Genomic DNA, 21,294 nt, shown 5'->3' on the forward strand with positions numbered 1-21,294 from the left:
ATCCAGCCAACCATGAATGGGAAAAGGAAACAGTTCTAGGATGTTCAAAATGAATATAAAAGTATTCACTGTTTATAGTAATCAAGAAAATGCTAATCAAAGCTAGAGATTCTGACCTGTACCAATCAGATGGCTCACATCAAGAAAAAAAACATGGACCAATAAATGCTGTTGAGGAAGGGAGATGGTGGGGCCCTTCTGCATGACTGGTAAGAATATAAATTAGTTCAGCAATTATGGAAATCAACATAAATTTAGCTTCAGAAAGCTAAACAATAGAATTTCCTTTTGGTACAGATATTCTGTGCCTCAGTATAGATGCAAAGGAATCAAAGTCAGTATACTAAAAATATCCTCATATTGTAGGATTTTATGGGTGTGACAGACACCATGACCAAGGCAACACTTATAAGGACAACATTTAATTGGGGCTGGCTTGCAGGTTTGGAGATCCAGTTCATTATCAACAAGGTGGGAATATGGCAGCATCCAGGCATAGTTGAAGAGGAGGTGAGAGTTCTACATCTTCATCTGAAGGCTGCTAGCAGAATACTGACTTCCAGGCTACTAGAATGAGCGCCTTAAAGCCCACACCCGCAGTGATACAACTACTCAAATGAGGCCACACCTTTTAATAGGGCCACTCCCTGGGACAAGCATATACAAATCTTCACTATAAATCCGAGCTCTGTAAAAGTGCTTTTTACCAAGTCTAAGATATGGAATCAGCATAGGTGCCAACTGAAGGATAAATAAATAAAGCCAAGTGTGGTACATATTTAAGACATTTTAGGGAAGACAAAATCATATCACTTGCACCAAAATAGGTGGAGCTTGGTAAAAATCATCTCGTTAAACAAAAATACCCCAACTCAGAAAGGCAAATAGCCATGTGTTCCCTACAGATGGTGTCTGGGTTTGAAAAAGACATAAAGGGAGAAGGGAGACTATTTAGGGGGCCCGAGAGGGAAGGGCCAGTGGGAGAGGTAGGGGTGATGAAGAAACATTGTGTCTGTGTGGAAATGTCACAATGAGACTCTTACTGATTAGAAAGTAGAGAAGAGATACCCTTTCAAATGAAAGAACAGAGCCCAGTAGCCGAAGTTACTTTCTAGGTGACATGTGATTGATTACTATCCATCAGTTTCTCCTTAACAATTTCCAGAAGTAAATATGAATTGTGAGCAGAACCTTTTCTTCCACAAGAAATTCGTGGTTTCATTTTCATGCTCCATTCATGTGTTGGTGTTCCCTCTCCCACACATTTAAGCAGCATCTGCTTTTTGTCCCTGTGGACTATTGCTTTAAGCTGGCTCCTCCCACACGCCATTGTTTAACTTTCCAGCAGAGATTTAAGGAGCTGTAACATTTTTGCTGGCTTTTATCTTGTGCAAACAGAAGACTCAAGACCTGCTTGGTTGCATGAGTAACAAGCTATGAATTCTGTATCTCTAAATGATGGGCAATTCATCCCTGTACTGGGGTTTGGAACCACTGTGCCTAAGGAGGTAACAATTGTATTTTGGGTTTAAAGGCTTATAGGAGAAGAGATCAAGGATGTGCTTTCAGATTTGTTCCTGTTTGCCTCAGGCTCACAGGATCTTCAGATTAGAGCTACTCATGTGTAACGGAGAAGTCAGACTCGTTACTGTCCCTTGGAGACTTATCATGCAGACAGTATTGTTTAATCTGGGTTGTTTCTCCTTTAGTTTCAGCCTGTTTGGCAGTAAATGGAAAGTAATCAGTGCTACTGTTGTGCTTTGAGTCTGGTTACAAAATGATTAGTAACATGGATTATTTCTGCAATTCAAATAACTACTCCTCTTAGGTAGGTATGGGCAAGAAAAAAATATCTGTGGTAGAATTTACTGGAGTTGTGGCTGATTCCAAACGACAAGTTCAGGAGCAGGGGCTAAGTCCACAGCACAAATTTCAGACCCATAATGAAATAGGGTTTCTTTCCTACTTTTGCTTTAGAAACATTTACCTAAAATGAAAATAGAACACTATTTTGGGGGTGAATTATACTTTAACAAAGCAACTCTAAATCTTTGCTCCATGTTCCTATTCATGTCATTTGAATCAAAATATAACAGGAGGTTCTGGGAAAATGTTTCCACGTTGATCCTGCCCTCTGGTTACTCAGTGAGTGTTACTCAAAGACGAGCACTTTAAGCCTGAGTCACAATTTTCTCTTGCAGAAGACATGATCATAGAGATACTTTGACTTCTTCTGATAGGAATTTTTACTTCATAGCATACATACTTGGGCTGTAAGGAGCAAAGATATCACAGCAGCTGGAATCTCAATACATCTGTAGGGGTTAGAGAGGGCAGGGCTGGGCTCAAGGGAGGCCACAGGGAAAACTGTTTAAACTGGAACTCAGTATTTGAGCTCAGTGGTTAAGAGCACTGGCTCCTCTTGAAGAGGAACTTGGTTCGAGTCTTGGCACCCTCACGGTGGTTCACAACTGTCTGTAACTCCAGGTACAGGAGTTCCAAAGTCCTTCTCTTGTCTCTGCTGCCAGCAGACAACAAGGGATCCGTAGACATGCATGCAGGCAAAACACATTAGAGAAAATATATATTTTTTTAAAAAATGGAAAACTGAATTATATTATTTTAGGTAGATTGAATACGTTTGAAAAAACAATTCCTGAAAAATTTTGTAGGGTCTTTGATGAATTGAGTTTGTTTGGTCCCAGGTTCATCTGCATGTGCACAAATAAAAAATATTAGAAAAATGCCTTATTTTGCTTATATTTTTCACAAGTCGATTTTTTTTTAAATTATGGAACATACATGAAAATTATGCAAGTAGAACAATATTTAAAGCACTGAATTTTCCTTTTAACTGAAAATTTAACAATTACAGCAACAAAAAGCAATGGCAAAGTTAAAGCTGCCACATAAAACACAAGGGTATTAGAGACAATTTACCAGTAGAGATGAGGTGTGTTTTCTTCCTAAGAATGTTTTCTCTCACACCAGAACCAGAATAAATATTTATGTAGATAGATATTTCCATGTGACTTTTGCCAGTTCATGTAAACCTTCTTAATAATTCACAGCATTATTATGTTCTCTAATTTGTATTAAATATAACATTTTGACTTCCATAAACTTTTAGGGTGGCATCATTATTGCTCATATTTTGAAAGATTTATTTTAACTTCAATGTTGAATGTATTTATGCTTGTGGGTGAGTATGGACATATGGCCCTGAGGCCAGAGGAAGATGTGCAGGGAAACCAGGCTCAGGGGTTAAGGAGATACAGATTCATTGTTTTTTTAAAATTGTTATTTTGTTTTTTAATTGAACAACTTTATTTTTAGAAAACAAAGGTAAATGTACAGATTTTAGGCATTTTTGTGTAAAAGTATAGGAATACATTTTTGTCAGTGCTTGATTTTTTTAAAGGTTTGATAGTGTGCATTAAAATTGTACTAGTTACAATGAGCATAAAGTACATGTAAAACAAGATGAAACCTGGAAATAGCCAAAGTTTTCTTGGTGTGTAAAGATTAAGCATAATGGTTTTTCATTTTCTTGGCCATTATTTTTTTTCCTGAACTTCATATAGTCTATGACTTGTTTCTGGTGTGTTCAGAGCTTTGTGGGGTTAGTATCCAATTATCAGAGACTCTATATTATGTCCGTTCTTTTGTGACATGGTTTTCTCACTCAGGATGATATTCTCTACATACATCCATTTGTTTTAAAGAATTTTATAAAGTCATTGTTTCTGATAGCGGAGTAGTACTCCACTGTGTAAATATACCACAATATTTGTATCCATTTATCTACAGAAGAACATCTGGGTTCTTTCCAGGTTCTGGCTATTATAAATAGGGCTGCAATGAACATTGTGGTGCATGTGTCTTTGTTGTATGTTGGAGCTTCTCTGGGGTATATCCCCAGAAGTGGAATAACTGAGTCTTCAAGTAGTACTACGTCCAATTTTCTGAGGAATCACCAAGATGATTTCCAGAGTGGTTGTACCAGTTTACAACCCCACCAACAGTGGAGAGGTGTTCCTCTTTCTCAACATCCTTTCCAGAATCTGCTGTCATCTGAATATTTGATCTTAGCCATTCAGGTTGGTGTGAGGTGGAATCTCAGGGTTGTTTTTGATTTGCATTTTCCCGATGGCTAATGATGTCGAGCACTTCCTTAGATGCTTTTCAGCCATTCGATAGTCCTCAATTCAGAACTTTTTGTTTAAGTCTGTACCGCATTTTTAATAGGGTTTTTGATTCTCTGGTGTCTAACTTCTTGAGTTCTTTGTATACCTTGGATATTAGGCCTCTATCTGATGTGGGGTTGGTAAAGATCTTTACCCACTCTGTTGGCTGCCGTTTTGTTTTCTTGAGAGTGTCCTTAGCCTTATAGAAACTGCAATGTCATTAAGTTCCATTTGTCAATATTTGACCTTAGAGCACAAGCCATTGGTGTTCTGTTCAGGAAATTTTCTCTTGTGCCTATGTGCTCTAAGGTTTTCCCTACTTTTTCTCTTAATAATTTCAGTGTACCTGGTTAAATGTGGAGATCTTTGATCCACTTACACTTGAGCTTTGTACAAGGAGATAAGAAAGGGTCTATTTTCATTCTTCTGCATACTGAGTGCCAGTTGGAACAGCACCATTTGTTGAATAGGCTGTCCTTTTTCCATTGAATGTTTACAGCTTCTTAGTCAAAAATCAAGTGACCATATGTGTGAGGGCTGATTTCTGGATTTTCTATTGATCCACATGCCTATCTCTGTACCCGTACCATGCAATCTTTAGCACAATTGCCTTGTAATATAGCTTGCGATCAGGGATAGTGATTTCTGCAGATGTTTTCTTGTTGTTGTGGATGGATTTCACTTTTGTAGGTCTTTTATTATTCCAGATGAAATTGCACAATGCGCTTTCTAATTCTATTAAGAATTGGGTTGGAATTTTGATGGGGATTGCATTGAATCTGTAGATTGCTTTTGGTAAGATTGCCATTTTAAAAATGTTGATCAATCCATGAGCATTGGAGTTCTTTCCATTTGCTAAGATCTTTCTCAATTTCCTTCTTTAGAGATTTGATGTTCTTGTCATACAGGTCCTTCACTTGCTTAGTTAGAGTCACACCAAGTTATTGCATATTGTTTGTGACTACTGTTAAAGTATCTTTTCCCTAATTTCTTTCTCCGCATATTTTTCCTTTGAGTAGAGGAAGGCTACTGATTTGATTGAGTTAATTTTATTTCCAGTCATTTTGCTAAATTTGTTTATCACCTGTAGATGTTCTTTGCTGGAATTTTTGGGGTCACTCACATACACTATTATGTCATCTTCAAAAAGTGATGTTTTTACTTCTTCCTTTCCAATTTGTATCTCTTTGATTTTCTTTTGTTGCCTAAGTGCTCCAGCCAGGACTTCCAGTACTATGTTGTATAGGTAGGTGGACAGTGGGTAGCCTTGTCAAGTCCCTGATTTTAGTGGGATTGCTTCAAGTTTCCCACCGTCAAGTTTGATGTTGGCTGTTGGTTTGCAGTATATTGCTTTTATTATGTTTAGGCATGGGCCTTGGATTCCTGCTTTTTTCAAGACTTTTAACATGAAGGGGTGCTGAATTTTGTCAAAAGCTTTCTCAGCATCTAGTGAGATGACCATGTGGTTTTGTTCTTTGACTTCTTTAATATGGTAGATTACATTGATGGATTTCCTTATATTAAACCATCCCTGCATCCTAGGGATGAATCCTACTTGATCATGGTGAATGATCCTTTGGATGTGTTCTTGGATTTTGTTTGCAGGGTTTTTGTTGAGTGTTTTTGCATCAATGTTCATAAGTGAGATTGGTCTGAAGTTCTCTTTCCTTGTAAGGTCTTTGTGTGGTTTAGGAACGAGGGCTATTGTGGCCTCAAAAAATGAGTTAGGTAGTGTTCCATCTGACTCAAATTTTTGAAATAGTTTGGAGAGTATTGGTATTAGGTCATCAATAAATGTCTGATAAAATTCTGCACTGAACCCATCTGGACCTGGACTTTTTTTTTTTTTTTTTGGTTGAGAGGCTTTTGATGACTGCTTCAATTTCTTTAGGTGTTATAGGATTATTTAGATGATTTACCTGGTCCTGATTTAACTTTAGTATCTGGTATCAGTCTAGGAATTCATCCATTTCCTCCAGATTTTCCAGCTTTGTTGAGTATAGGCTTTTTTTTGTAGGATCTGATGATTTCTTAAATTTCCTCAGTTTCAGTTGTTATGACTTCACTTTCCTTTCTGATTTTGTTAATTTTGTTACTCTCTCTTAGCCCTCTAGTTAGTCTGGCTAAGGGTTTATCAATCTTGTTAATTTTCTCAAAGAACCAGCTCTTGGTTTTGTTTATTCTTTCAACGGTTCTTTTTGTTTCTATTTGATCTATTTCTGCCCTAAGTTTGATTATTAATTTCCTTCTCCTCCTCTTGGGTGTATCTGCTTCCTCTTGTTCTAGAGCTTTTAACTTTGCTGTCAAGTTGCTAGTGTATGCTCTCTCCAGTTTCTTTTTGGAAGCACTCAGAGCTATGCGTTTTTCTCTCAGTACTGCTTTCATTGCATCCTATAGGTATGGGTATGTTGTGTTTTCATGTTCATTAAATTCTAGAAAATTCTTAATTTCTTTCTTTATTTCTTTTTTGACCCTTCTATAGTTTAATAGTGCATTATTTTGTTTCCATTTGTATATGGGTTTTTTGTTATGTTTGTTGTTATTAAAGACCAGCCTTAGACCATGGTGGTCTGATCGGATGCATGGGAGTATTTCAATCTTCTTGTATCTCTTGAAGCTTGTTTTGTGACCCATTATACGTTCAATTAAGGTGAAGGTGCTATGAGGTTCTGAGAAGAAGTTGTATTCTTTTGTTTTAGGATGATATGTTTTGTAGATGTCTATTATTTCTAGTTGGTTCATAACCTCTGCTAGTTTTACTGTTTCCTTGTTCAGTTTCTGTCCATGATCTGTCCATTGATGAGAGTGAGGTGTTGAGGTCTCTCATTATTGTTGTGTGGGCTGCAATGTATTTTTTGAGCTTTAATAGGGTTTCTTTTATGAATATGGGTGCTCTTGTATATGGAGCATATATGTTAAGGATTGAGAGTTCCTCCTGACAAATTTTCCCTGTAATGAGTAAAAAGTGTCCTTCCTTTTGTTTTTTGATAACTCTTGTTTGAAACTCTACTTTATTCAATATTAGAATGGCTACTGATATTGTGTCTGTCTTTGTCTCTGTTATGAGTTTCCCGTATGCAGAAAAATGCAGGATTCTGTTTATGTATTCAGTCTGATAGCCTATGTCTCTTTATTGGGGGAATTGAGTCCATTTATGTTAACAGGTATCAAGGAATAGTGGTTGCTGTTTCCTGCTATTTTTGCTTTTAGAGGTAGAAATGTGCCTGTGTGTCTTTCTTCTTTTGGTTTTCTTGCTTAGGAGTTTTCTTGCTTTTACTAGGATGTAGTTTTCCTCCTTGTATTGGGTTTTCCATGTATAATTCGTTGTAGTGCTTGGTTTTTGGTCAGATATTGTGTAAATTTTTTTTTTTTGTCTTGGAATATCTTGGTCTCTCCATATATGGTGATTGAGAGTTTTGCTGGGTATAGCAGCTTGGGATGACACTTGTGTTCTCCTAGGGTTTGCATGTTGTCTGTCCAGGATCTTCTGGCTTTTATAGTCTTTATTGTGCATATGCGTGTGATTCTGATTAGTCTTTCTTTATATGTTACATGACTTTTTCCCCTTACTGCTTATAGTATTCTTTCGTTGCACTTGGCTTTTTGACTATTATGTGTCGGGAGAAATTTCTTTTCTGGTCCACTCTATTTGGAGTTCTGTAGTATTCTTGTATGCTCATTGTCACCTCATTCTTAAGGGTTGGGAAGCTTTCTTCTATGATTTTGTTGAAGATATTTACTGTGCCTCTTAGTTGATATTCTTTGCTCTCTTCTATTCTTATTATCCTTAGGTTTGGTCTTTTCATTGTGTCTTGGATCTCCTGGACATTTTGGGTTAGGAGATTTTTGGCTTTTGCATCTTCTCTCACTATTTTGTCTATGTTTTCAATGTTGTCTTTGGCCCCTGAGACTCTTTCTTCCATCTCTTGTAGTCTGTTGGAGATGCTTGCATCTGTGACTTTTGATTTCTTTTTTAGGTTTTCTATCTCTAGGGTTGTCCCTTTTAATGTTTTTTTATTGTTTTCATTTCCATTTTAAATTCCTTCTTCACTTCCTTCATCTCTTTGGTTCTGTTTTCTTCTAGTTCTTTGATTTCTTTGAGCATTTTCCATGATTCCTCTTTAAAGGCCTCTATTTCTTTATGCTTTTCCTCCTGTTCTTGTTTAAGGATCTCTATCATCACCTTGAGGTATGATTTCGGATCTGAGTCTTTCTTTTCTGGAATGTTTGGCATTCTGCTGTTTGCTGTTATGGGAGAGCTGGGTTCTGGTGTTGCCAGGTTGTCTTGGTTTCCCTGGGGTAAGTTCTTTCGCTTTCCTCCTGCCATCATGTTGTCTGTGATTATACGTGGTCTTGTCAGTGATTGATTCCCGCCTCTCCTGTGTCTCTGGATCTCTGCTGTTCCTGTTGCCAGATGGCCTGAGTGCCTGCTCTGCAAGCAAGGGCCCTCTGGTTGAAAACCAAGTTTCTAAGGCAGAGTTTCTGTTCCCTTGTACCAATGTGGGTGGTTGGGGGCATGTTCCTGGTGCTTGATTCAGACCTATCTGCACCCCAGCTGCTCACAGCCCCGTCTCACCTGTCTTGCATCCCAGTATTTCCACTCTTCTAGTTGGCAGATGCCCTGAGCACCTGTTCTGCCCGTAAGGGTCCTCTGGTTGAAATCCAAGTCCTTAAGGAGAGTTCCTGCTCCCTTGAACCAATGGGAGGGCACTCTTTCTGAGTCCTTGGCACAGACCTCTCTGCTCCCTGGCTACTTGAAGCCCAGTCTCTCCAGGCCTGTGTCCCTGGATCTCTGCTCTTCTTCCAGCTTCATTTTTTAAATTAGCATATGACATAGCATCTGTCTGTATCCAACTATTCCTGTATTGCTAAGCTGCTCAGAGTCAATAGATAAAACAATAGCAATCAAGTTTGAACATAACTCATTCTCTATGCTTCCCTAACAAGAATCTAATGCAAAAGATACATTGGAAATGACTTCTAACCACACTTCATCATAAAACCAATGCTAAATGTGCATGCTGATGCATTACTTAGCAAAAAAAAGATGCTTTTAAAAAAATTAGTTCCTGTTTATGCCAGTCATGCATGAGATAGTTTTTCAACAGGCTCTGAATTCAAAACATTGAAGAATGTTGTTAACCGCCTTCCCCCCTTTTCTGATACTAAATCAATATACAAAAGACTCTGACCATGACTCAAAGGTTTGAGCTTTCTAAGTAAAGGGAATATTTGCTAAGCATTGTTATTAAGTTGACTTCAATGCATGATGATTGTATGAGAAGTTACAGTTATTTTATTGTCCTCTTACAACTTATTGTACATGAAAGAGTCTTGGGTTAGAATGCAATACACTGATATCATATGTCACTGGCCACTTGTACTTATTGATGTAGATATAATTAGAGAATGATCTTTGTATGTCTTGTAGAAATGAAAATTTCCCCTGGGAAAACAGAGAGAGAGAGAGAGAGAGAGAGAGAGAGAGAGAGAGAGAGAGAGAGAGAGAGAGAGAGAGAGAAAGAGACAGAGAGAGGAAAGGAGAGAGGGAGGGAGGGATGGAGGAAGAGAGAGAGAAAGAGAGAGGAGAGCTATAAGATGTTACAAAACCTTTGTAATTTCATTGAAAATCATCTAAAATTCTCACAGATACAGAATACTTTCTTGTTTTTTTCTTTACAATACCTCTCTCTGTGTGTATATGTGTATATGTGTATATTTGTGTTTGTATGTTTGTGTATGTGTGTGTGATTGTGTTTGTTTTCATGTGTGTGTTTGTGTGTGTATGTGTGTGTGTGTATGTATGTGTGTGTGAATGTGTATATACATGTACATGCATGTGGGTGTATGCATAAGGAGGCCAGAGATCAACCTTGAGTGTGTTCTTCTGATGTTTTCCACATTGTTGTTTATTTGGGGCAGAATCTTTCACTGTCCTGGAATTTACTAGGCAGGATAAGTTGGTCTGATAGATCTGTCTGACTCTGCTTCTTCAGTGCCTGGATAACAAACATGCATAGCTACACCCCATGTTTTTACATGAATTTTGGGGGGGGGGCATCTCTGATCTCATCTTGTACAGCAAGCGTTTTACCAACTGAACCATTTGCCCAGTCCTAAGGCACCTTTTAAAACATATATTAAACATGGGATATTAATAGCAAGAGAAAGAAATACCCAAAATGTAGGTATGGGATTTTCAAAGAAAAATCACCCATTATCATCTTTAATATAAGAGAAAGATATCCAGGAAAATTTTAGTGAGTTTGTCCCTACACATTCACAGCTACTCCAAGATAGAAGAAGATGATTTATTGGAGAGTCATTGACTGTGTCTGAAATATTTTTCATTACACAGATACTATTTTTGGTTGCTCTTGTAGGTTCCTAAGGATGAACTAATCAAAGCTACTAAAATAGCTATAGATAATGGGTTCCGCCATTTTGACTCCGCTTATTTGTACCAAATAGAAGAGGAAGTGGGCCAGGCCATTAGAAGCAAGATTGAAGATGGCACTGTGAAGAGAGAAGATATATTCTATACATCAAAGGTATTTAAAATATGGGATACTTGTGGATATAGTTAATGTGATAGAGCTATAGGAACAATATGTGTTTGGATCAATACTTGTTTCATATATCATTATTAAGTGCTACAAGGTTTATTCACACACTGTCTTAGTTAGGGCTTCACTTCTGTGAACAGATACTGTGACCAAGGCAACTCTTGTAAGGACAACATTTAACTGGGGCTGGTTTACAGGTTCAGAAGTTCAGTCCAGTATCATCAAGGTGAGAACATGGCAGCATCCAGGCAGGCATGGTGCAGGAGGAGCTTAGAGTTCTACATCTTCTTCTGAAGGCTGCTAGTAGAATACTCATTTCCAGGCAGCTTGAATGAGGGTCTTATAGCCCACACCCACAGTGACACACAGACTCTACCAAGGCCACACCTTCTCATAGTGCTACTTCCTGGGCCAAGCATGTAGAAACCATCACACACACACACATGCATGTATTCAAGCTAGGATCTAAAATAGACAAATATGTCCTTGGTACCACTGTGGAGTCAGAATGTATAACTTTATATAAATATACTCTTCTGAGTCTCAGGTCAAAGCAGAGTGGTTCATCATGAAATGTACACTCAGACTGAACTCAACCATGACCCAACAGTGACCACTGCTGAGGAACTGAATTTGAGAAATAACAGTAGGAGGAGACTGTATAGGTTATAATGCTCCTGGGTGCCTTTACCAGGCATTTCGTGGAGCTTCTTTCAAGTTAATTTAGGGAGAGAAACACCAAAAATCAGGATCATCTTCACCACTATCACCAGACTTGCTCAGAAGACAATGCGTAATGTGGATGGTCTCATGAACAAATGTGGTTGTTTGCACAATGCCTTGAGTACACTGAGCTTCATTGTTGAGGAGGAGAAAAGGGGAGCCTTCTTGCCTGAGGCATTTCTTAGGCAGGTGGTGGCATTCCCCCCCAGAAAAGTGAACAAAGCTTACAAAAAGGATAGCTGAAGTGTATCCAGTTAGGTTCAGAATATATAACATGACTCCCAAATGGTTTTTCTGTATCTTTCAGTTATGTATTGTCAATGAATACTACCTCTTCCCTGTGTCTTTGAATGGGTGAGTGACTTGAACCAAGCTTGTGTGCTACTTTGAAAAGTGAATATTATTATCAAAGGAAACAACTCTTTCTCTTAAATAGTCCATTCCATGTTCAATAGACAATTGACAAAAACCTAATATAATGATGTTCAAGTAGCATGGGACTACACACTCATGGAAGTTTACATGTGAAAAACCAAGAAAAAACAAGGAAACAGGGAGGGTTGTTTCCAGGTATAGAAAAATGTCTCTACGTTAGATAAAGTAACCCAACCAAAGGAGATGAACTCTGAGATGAAAGTATTATTCTTTAACTTTGGCAGCTTTGGAGTACTTTTCATAGACCAGAATTGGTTCGATCTTGCTTGGAAAAGACCCTGAAGGACACTCAATTGGACTATGTTGATCTTTATATTATTCATTTCCCAATGGCTTTGCAGGTGAGCAATTGCTACTAAAATTATCTGACTAGCTATGCTACCATAACTCACAGTTGGATGGCAAATTGAGATTTATATTCTTGAATGAATGTATGGATAATCATTCTAGTGAAAATTCTAAACAGTAATCCCTAAATCCTGTTTCCTAATGTGATTTTTGAGGTTTTGAAACCATTCTTCCTGCTTGGGACTAGGCTAGACTGATTAGCCAAGTTGCCCAGGAATCTACCCATCTCCACCTTTCTAGTGCTGGGATTGCAAACATGCACTACCACACTTGGGTTTATTTTTTTCCCTGTTTGTTGTTTTACATAAGTTTTTGAGTTTAAACTCAGGTCCTTAGGCTTTCAAGTCAAATGCTTTACCCTCGGGTCCATCTCCTCAGTCTGCCTTAGTCTTTGAAAAGTGTTTGCATGCAATTGTGGAGATTAATCAAACTTCCATACATATGTTACACACTGAGCTTACCTCATCTCTCATAACTGCTCTGAGAGTAGATCTGGGGGTGCATGCCCTGGGTGGCTGTCCTCCTTAGTTTTAGCTGTCATTTTGACAGCACCTGAAATCATCTGAGGGAGTCTCAGTTGGGGAATTACTCATATCACGCTGGCCTGAGGCCATGTCTTTGAGAAATGATCTTGCTTATGGGCTGATGGGAGAGGGTCCACCCCACTGTGGGAAGCGCCATCCCCTCTGCTCTTGGTCCTGGCCTGTATTAGGAAGTTATCTGATGACTGAGGAAGGGAGCAAAGCTGTAAGCAGTATTCTTCCATCTTTAATGTTTTGTCTTCTTTTTTAAAAATTCCTGCTCCTGCCTTCCGTTAACAATGGATCATGATCTAGAAGTGCAAGACATTAAGGAAACCCTTTACCCTCCAGTTTTTTTTCAGTCATGGTGTTTATCTCAGAACAGAAAGCACACTAGAACATCTGGGTCTCATACTACCAGCCTTTGGAGATTTGGTGAATATTGTTTCTTTTGATAGCTTCATGGTGGGGTTTTGTAGATGGCACTTGGCCCATAATAACTGTGTTATGTAGAACTCTTACTAAAAAATTATCAAAACCTTAAGCTAGTTTGTGTAGTGAAAGTGAGTATGTAACATTGCCAGGAAGTCCGAGCCATGATGACTACATTTAAAGGCATGAAGTAGCCTTGGGTTCAGAAATACTTTCTCTATCTTGTAACTCTACATCATGTTTATTTAGTTTGGGGCTATCCTTTGCAATTGGTAGAAAATATGAACTTGTGGCAATTCAAGAGTCATGGTTAGTAAAACTTAAGAGCTATTCTGGTTTTCTAATACCCACATTAATCCTGAAAAGAAAGTTTGACTGATGACCCAGTTTAATTGTGCATGCCGTTACACAATCATGTATGTGACCACTGGGGTAAGGAACTGTTTTGCTCAAGTCATGAACATTGTCCATTATTACAAAATATAAGGTCTATATAATTATCTGATTTACCAAGATGTTAGAGACATTTTCTTATAGGGAAAGATAGCGGCTGAAATAATAACAAAAATCATACAAGACACCATTAGGAAATGGGAGAAAAGTATTTCTAATCATATGCAAAATATAAAAGACTAGAGGAGGCCAATCTCTAAAGAATAGGCCCTTGTCACTCCAAATGCAAAGTATCTAAAATAATATCCTACTTGCAAAGGAAGTTTTCATTGGCCAGACTTGGGGGAACTTGACAGTGTGGTATGATCACCTGACTTCAGAGGTGCCTCTAAAATGAATGATTCTATTCCAGCCTGGAAATAAATTATTTCCACGAGATGATCATGGAAAAGTGTTGGTTGAAGAAGTAGATCTCTGTGATACATGGGAGGTGAGTCTTTGGAGGAAAGAGCACAGAAGGTGGCCCCAGGAAAGAGAAAGTAAGGTATGATGCCATCCTGTGAGAATGGAATGTGCCTTGCTTGATCTAAAACTTTCATATGTGGTACTACGAAGATTCTGGAGGAATTTATTGTTGGAAAACACTGGGGGAGAAGAACTGAGGTTAGAAGTCTCTTTCCAAATAGATATTGTAATGTCAGCAATTTCTTAAGGACACAGGATTTTTTTTTTTTTTTTTTGCTTTTTTTTACCTTTGTACTTTTTTTCCCTCCATCAATTCTTTGCCTCTAGACAGTCAGAGCCAGCAGGTCCCTCAGCATTCCTCAAAAGCTTCCCTTTTAACACCATTTCGTGGAACAACTACACAATTTACCCTCTACCCTCTCTTTTTCTACAGGCCATGGAGAAGTGTAAAGATGCAGGGCTGGCCAAGTCCATCGGGGTGTCCAACTTTAATCGCAGGCAGCTGGAGAAGATCCTGAACAAGCCAGGGCTCAAGTACAAGCCTGTGTGTAACCAGGTGAGCCCTTTCCACCTCTTGGCCTTTTATACCTAAATTTGTTCTTCCTGTACCACTGATTTGTTGCCTAGTCCTGTTTACTTAACTTCCATGGGATGGAAATTCTAAGAACGGAGTCTCTCTTAGAGGACATAGAAGTCTCTTCATTACAACTCTGCTTGAGAAAGACAGTGGGCTTAGGGCTACCACCTGGCTAATTGGATATAAGAAGGCAACACTGTCAAAGGCGTCATCAGGTATAGTGTGACTTCTGAGGACAAGTTGCTTTTCTTCTCCATCTATGAGATTGGATTGGAGGAAGAAAGATGCTGTGGAGGGAACTGTATAAAGAAGGAAAGGTTCTGGAAACACAGCTCAGGGAGTAAATAGTGATAAAGTCCAATAAAGATCAATGGCACAGTCATGAATGTTCAATGGCTGTCCCCTTGGTCCTGATGCATCCAACTTCAATTGTATTAACCAAAGTCATAGCTACAGAGAAATTAACAGGCAGCTAACAGATTCATCTAAATATGTGAGATATCTTATCTGATTATGATGAAACCATATTTGGGGAATTTTGGGCAGAGCACTCTGACCTGATTGTATGACTGACCATATACATCACAGTTTCTTTCTGCTTTCTAACAACAAATCAACTGTTTAAGTGCATACACACAGACAGACAGACACATACCACACACCTACATGCACACACACAAACACATAGACACATAGACATACCACACACATGTGCACACATATAGACACACACACAAACACACACATACACACATATACCCATATACACACAGACACACACATATACACATGTGATGTGTGCACACACAGACAGACACACATATATCCACATACAGACACACACACAGATACACATACATCCACATACAAACACACACACACACACACACACACACACACACACACACCAGCACATATCTGGAGGTCAAGGGATTATAGGAATTGGTTGGTTCTTTCTTTCCACCATGTGGGTCACAGGAGTTGAAATCAGCACTTGATGGTAAGTGCTTTAATCTGCAAAGCCTTTTCACCAGCCCCTTTCAGCTTTTATACATAATATTTTGCTATACATAATGTTTTACATATCAAGAAAAACTCCCTTCTATATAAGATAATGTAGAAATTAGTAGTTTGCCTTTGAGAACTGGTGTTCTGGCTAAAGCATTATACTGAATTTGAAAATGGATTTGCGTACTTCTCCATAGTGTGATGGACCTACAAACTTCTTACATTAATATGAATGCTATCAAATTGTCACCTTTTTTTTCACATGTGCCTTTATGAGCCTTTGGCCAAATTCTTGCCTCTATTGTGATTTACTGTACAAGGTTGCCAGAATCCTTTCCTTGTTCCCACTCTGGAATCTGCCAAGCTTAAACAAAATTTTTTACTTCTGTAACAGTTTTCGTTTTTTTTTCTTACAACTTTATTTTAAAAAGAGAGATACATGTGCTGATTTTTAAAAGCATTTTGGCATAACACTATATGAATATATTTTTGTCAGTATTTAATTCTTTTAGAAATTTGATAGTATGCATTGAAATCCCAATACTTACCATAAGCATAAAGTACATGTAGAACAGAATGTAACATAGAAACAGTAAGAGTTTTGTTGGTGTGTATAGATTAGACATAATGATCTTTGAATACCAGAAATTGCCACAAGGCTACAGTTTTCTAGATCTAACTCTCGACTGACTTAGAGGGGGTGGCATTTAAATTTCTGAGAAGAGCTGAGATACCGACTAGTGAACAATTATTTAGCATTTAAAAAATGGTCCACAGAATTGTTTCTTCTCAGTAATGTATTGAAAACAAAACTTTCTATATAAATGACATGTTAAATTCATTGTGTTAAAGTGATTGTTACTTAATTGTTTTTTTTTACTTCCAATTTCATATTTTGCTTTTTAAGGATTCAAGTTTTTTTATTTTGGTGTTTCCATTTCGTATTAATACAAAGCTTCATATAATTTGACTGTCTTTTATTAGGTAGAATGTCATCTTTATCTCAACCAGAGCAAAATGCTGGACTATTGTAAGTCAAAAGACATCACTCTGGTTTCCTACTGCATACTGGGAAGTTCACGCGACAAAGAATGGTCAGTAGCAAAGGTGACAGTGTATCTCAAACATCAGTGTTGAAATATGTTTAGTTCTATAGCAGTTTCTAGATCTAACTCTCAATGGACTTAGAAGGATTTGATATTTTAATTTCTGTGATGATCTGAGATGATATTAGCTCCACCAGCCCAGAGGAGAACAGAGAACAGTTGTAGTTCTATGGTCTGGATACCTTACCTTAGCAATTTTTTTTTTTTTAACCTTCGGTTCCAGGGTGGACCAGAAAAGTCCAGTTCTCTTGGATGATTCAGTTCTTGGTGCCATGGCAAAGAAGTACAACCAGTCTGCAGCCCTGATTGCCATTCGATACCAGCTGCAGCGTGGGATTGTGGCCCTAGTCAAGAGTTTCAATGAGCATCGGATCAAAGATTTCATGCGGGTGATGACAGGGTTTTAGGCCTTGAAGTGTTTGTGAAATATCCTGTCTTAGGGTTGCTATTACTGTCATGAAACATCATGACCACACACAATTTATAAGGGAAAGGGTTTGTCTTACACTTGCACAATAGAGTTCACCATCAAAGAAAGTCAGGACAGGAAGTCAAATAGAACAGGGACATGGAGGCAACAACTGATTCAGGGGCCATCGGGGAGCACTGCTTACTGGGTTGTTCCTAATTCCTCAGCCTGCTTTCTTATAGAACCCAGGACCGCCAGCCCAGAGATGGCACCACCCACAATGGGTTTGGCCCAATCACTAATTAACAAGATACATTATATCTGGCTCTTATGGAGGCAATTTCTCAGGTGAAGTTTCTTGTGTCAAGTTTGACCTAACATTAGCCAGTACATATCCTTAACATGGGTCCTCCATGATCTATCAGAATATTTCTGTGCTTTTTCAGGAGTCAGTTTTTCTTTGCACCATGAATTCCAGGCATTGAATTCAGGTCTTATGGCTTTTACTTGCTAAACCATTTTCCTGGCTCGGCCTGAGTCTTGCCATGATTTTTGTCCACACTTACATTTGCAAGAGAGTGAGGCTTCTCTATCCACTGGGCAGTTGTCAGGACTGCCTAAGCTTTCCTTTATATAGTTTTCTTTTTATTCTTTAGCTAACTAGTTTAGGCTGCATTGCATCTTGTTGCTCAGCACAGTTGTTGTGGAGTGGACTATTCTAAAGATGGCTGCTATTTCCTTCATCTACAGGGTTATTAAAAAAAAAAAACTCTCTCTGTCTCTCTGTTTCTCTGCCTGTCTGTCTCTCTCTCTCTCTCTCTCTGTGTATACATGGTATGTGTTTTAGTCAGGGTTTGTATTCCTGCACAAACATCATGACCAAGTAGCAAGTTGTGGAGGAAAGGGTTTATTCAGCTTACACTTCCACAATGCTGTTCATCACCAGAGGAAGTCAGGACTGGAACCCAAGCACCTTAGGAATCAGGAGCTGATGCAGAGACCATGGAGGAATGTTACTTACTGGCTTGCTTCCCCTGGCTTGCTCAGCCTGCTTTCTTATAGAATCTAGGTCTACCAGCCCAGGGATGGCACCACCTATAATGGGCTGAGCCCTCCTACCCTTGATCACGAATTGAGAAAATGCCTTCCAGCTGGATCTCATGGAGGTATTTCCCAATTGAAGCTCCTTTCTCTGTGATAACTCTAGCCTGTGTCAAGTTGACACAAAACCAGCCAGTACAGTATGGTATGTGTCATAGATGTCGGACAAGCTTGGGTGTCAGTTTTCACTTTTCAGCTTGTTTGATATAGAGTCCCTCTTGTGCATGGCTGACATTTGGTTAATTGGATGTCATGATTTGGTTTCTGTTGCTGGTACAATACCATGACCAAAAAAATAACTTGAGAGCAGAAAGGGTTTATTTGGCTTACAATTCAAAACCACAGTGCATCTTATCCTTAATAGTTTTATCAGCTGTTCACACACTGATTTTCAACATACTTTACTGTAGTACTATATATTCACAAGATCAACAGTCTGAATATGATGGGAGCTAGAGATGATAATTTTTTGTTTAGTCTCCCTAATTTAGATGTTTTGAAGCCAATTCCTGTGCTTTTTGCTGATGACTTTGTTAGTATTTGACAATTTATAAATTAACCTATATAAAACTAATTTTCTTATTGTATTGCGAATGGTATATAGGAGTCTCTGTCTGTACATCTCACTAAACTGCATTGTTAAAATTCAGTTTTTAATTTTTTTCCAGTATCCCAAGTTCATTATCTCTATTTCTTCTTTAGTTTTTCTTTGGCCTGTAGTCCTGTGGTTTCAATCACTTATAAAAGAACATGAGCTTATTTCTTTTCCACCTGTTATCCTTTAATAATTTGAATGTTTTGTTTGGTATCTTCAAAGTATTTGGAATATGCCTCCCGTGATTTCAATATTGCCACTGCAGTGCTCTATTTAATTCACTTGAATTTTCCAGTAATATAAAAGTAATAAAAATTTCCCCTTTATGTGATAGGTTTTCGAATTCCAGTTGGCTTCAGAGGACATGAAAGTCCTGGATGGCTTGAACAGAAATTTAAGATACAATACTGCACATTAGTAAGTAAACTTTGGTCATGACACTGCTTCAGTTTGTTTTTTCAGTAGGACTGTAAGGTGTTAAAATGTTCAATATTTGTATGACAGAAACTAGAGTACATTGGGAACGAGCCGCTCCGGGAGTTCTTACAAATTATCTCCAGAACTCTGTTCAGTGATGCAACTAGGGTTGTGCCCATCTGCAGTCTCAAGCCACTGAACTTCTGCATAATACAATGCCTTCATTGAAACCAAACCTCTGTGCAGATTTCTGTCTTCTACAGCTATGCCACAGGACACATACTTTGCCGTATAGAAAAATTAGTTTTTTTGTCAGTACTTGATTTTTTTTAAAGGTTTGATAGTATGCAATGAATCTTACTAGTTACAATGAGCATAAAGTACATATAAAACAAAATGTAACATGGAAATAGTCAAAATATATTCATATAGTTTTATGCAAAATGCTTTAAAATCTTTACATTTATCTCTGTTTTTTTTAAAATAAAGCTGTTTAATTTAAAAAGAGGACAAAAAAGAGAGAAAAGTTAAATATTCCTAAAAGTAACCTGATGACAGCTGCTCCCACATGTCTCAGTATTTCTGTGACCTGGATTAAAAAACTGTTTCAATGCCATTGTCCTAGATAAACTCTTATCCATTTCATATAAATTGTTAATTACACCTTGAAAATTGATGTTTTTAATAGAGTCAGGCCTCTCAATTCCTTTTGCTTTACATTTGTTCAGCACTCAAAGCTATATTTGTATGAAAACAAGCTGATTTTTGTGAGGTGAATAGAAACTACTGTTTTACATTTAAGACAGACAGGGATCTCAGTGCAGAGAACAGAGCCATGCTTCTTAGATTAGTGAGATAAAAAACAAAACAAAACAAAAAAAAAAAAAAAAAAAAAAACCAAAAAAAAAAAAAAAAAAAAAAAAAAAACCACCCCAAAAAACATAGAAAGATCTTGGAGAGATTGCCACTGCTGGCAAAATTTGAAGTCAACAGATGGTTTCTAGTCTTCCTCCTTGCTGTAAGATTGTGGGAACTGAGCAAAGACATACCCTCTAAATGAGGATAGACAGGGGTATTTCTTCTGCTCGTGGGAATTTAAAGTCACAATAGAGATCATACAATTTCCATGAAATGAAAATAGCCAGATAGCAAATCATATATGCTTAAAAGTATCAGATACAGCATTAACGATCTTTTGATTTGTACAGAAGACAGATGGGAACTAAGCAGAGACAAGCATAGAGTGGCAGGCAGAGAGGAACTATTTCTACCTTTTACGTGTTCAGGTATAAAGAATGGTCCTTGTCAGCTGTATTCTGTGACACTAGTAAAGCATGTCCATCACTAAATTCCAAAGTATGCTTCTAGAGTAAGGACTTCAGAATTCTCAACCTGGTATATATATGAGTTTGAGGCCAGTCTGGGTTGAGACCCTGTCTATAAAATTGAAAAGAAATTCCATTTATAAACTTAATATGTTAATTACCTGTGTTGGTTAGGGTTGCTATTGTTGTGAGGATCCAGAATGACCTATGAAACTTGGGGAGGAAAGGGTTTATTGAACTAGCCTTTAGTACTGACCAACATTTGGACTTACCTTCCTTTAAAACAAGGAATTGATTTCTTACATTATGCATTCTTTGTTTCTAATTTTAGTTTTAATGATCATCCCAATCATCCGTTTATTGATGAGTATTAACATAGTGGCTTTTGTCAGCATTTCTGTCAGAAGATCTGTTTATGAATCATGATATGAGCGATATCTTGGATACTGGCGACTGAACACATCCCTTCTCCTTAGTCCACTGTATCTGTTAATTCACAGCAAGCTGGAGCAAAGTCCAAGGAGGACGAGGGAAGCCATATTTTTGCACACTCTGAAATGAAGCATCAAGATTTTTTTCCTAGTCTTGTGTTTTTAAAGATTCATCCATTTTATTTTACCTATATGAGTGTTTTACCTACATGTATGTGTATCTCATGAATGTCTATGTCTATGCAGGGAAGAAAA

The 21,294-nt window shown here is 37.9% G+C and overlaps 1 protein-coding gene across 1 annotated transcript; it reads left to right on the forward strand.

The window, feature by feature from the left end:
• Positions 1–1,436: 1,436 nt before the first annotated feature.
• On the forward strand, positions 1,437–20,982 carry LOC308421534 (3-alpha-hydroxysteroid dehydrogenase; the record flags this gene model as incomplete). The annotated part of the gene is made up of 9 exons (XM_080917936.1): positions 1,437–1,508; positions 10,571–10,738; positions 12,136–12,252; positions 14,018–14,095; positions 14,504–14,626; positions 16,640–16,749; positions 16,985–17,150; positions 19,201–19,283; positions 20,940–20,982. The coding sequence occupies 9 exons, from the start codon at positions 1,437–1,439 to the stop codon at positions 20,980–20,982; spliced, it is 960 nt and encodes a 319-aa protein (XP_080774062.1).
• Positions 20,983–21,294: the final 312 nt, after the last annotated feature.

The sequence above is a fragment of the Micromys minutus genome (assembly GCF_963924665.1).
Source record: "Micromys minutus genome assembly, chromosome: 6".
Classification (NCBI taxonomy): domain Eukaryota; kingdom Metazoa; phylum Chordata; class Mammalia; order Rodentia; family Muridae; genus Micromys; species Micromys minutus.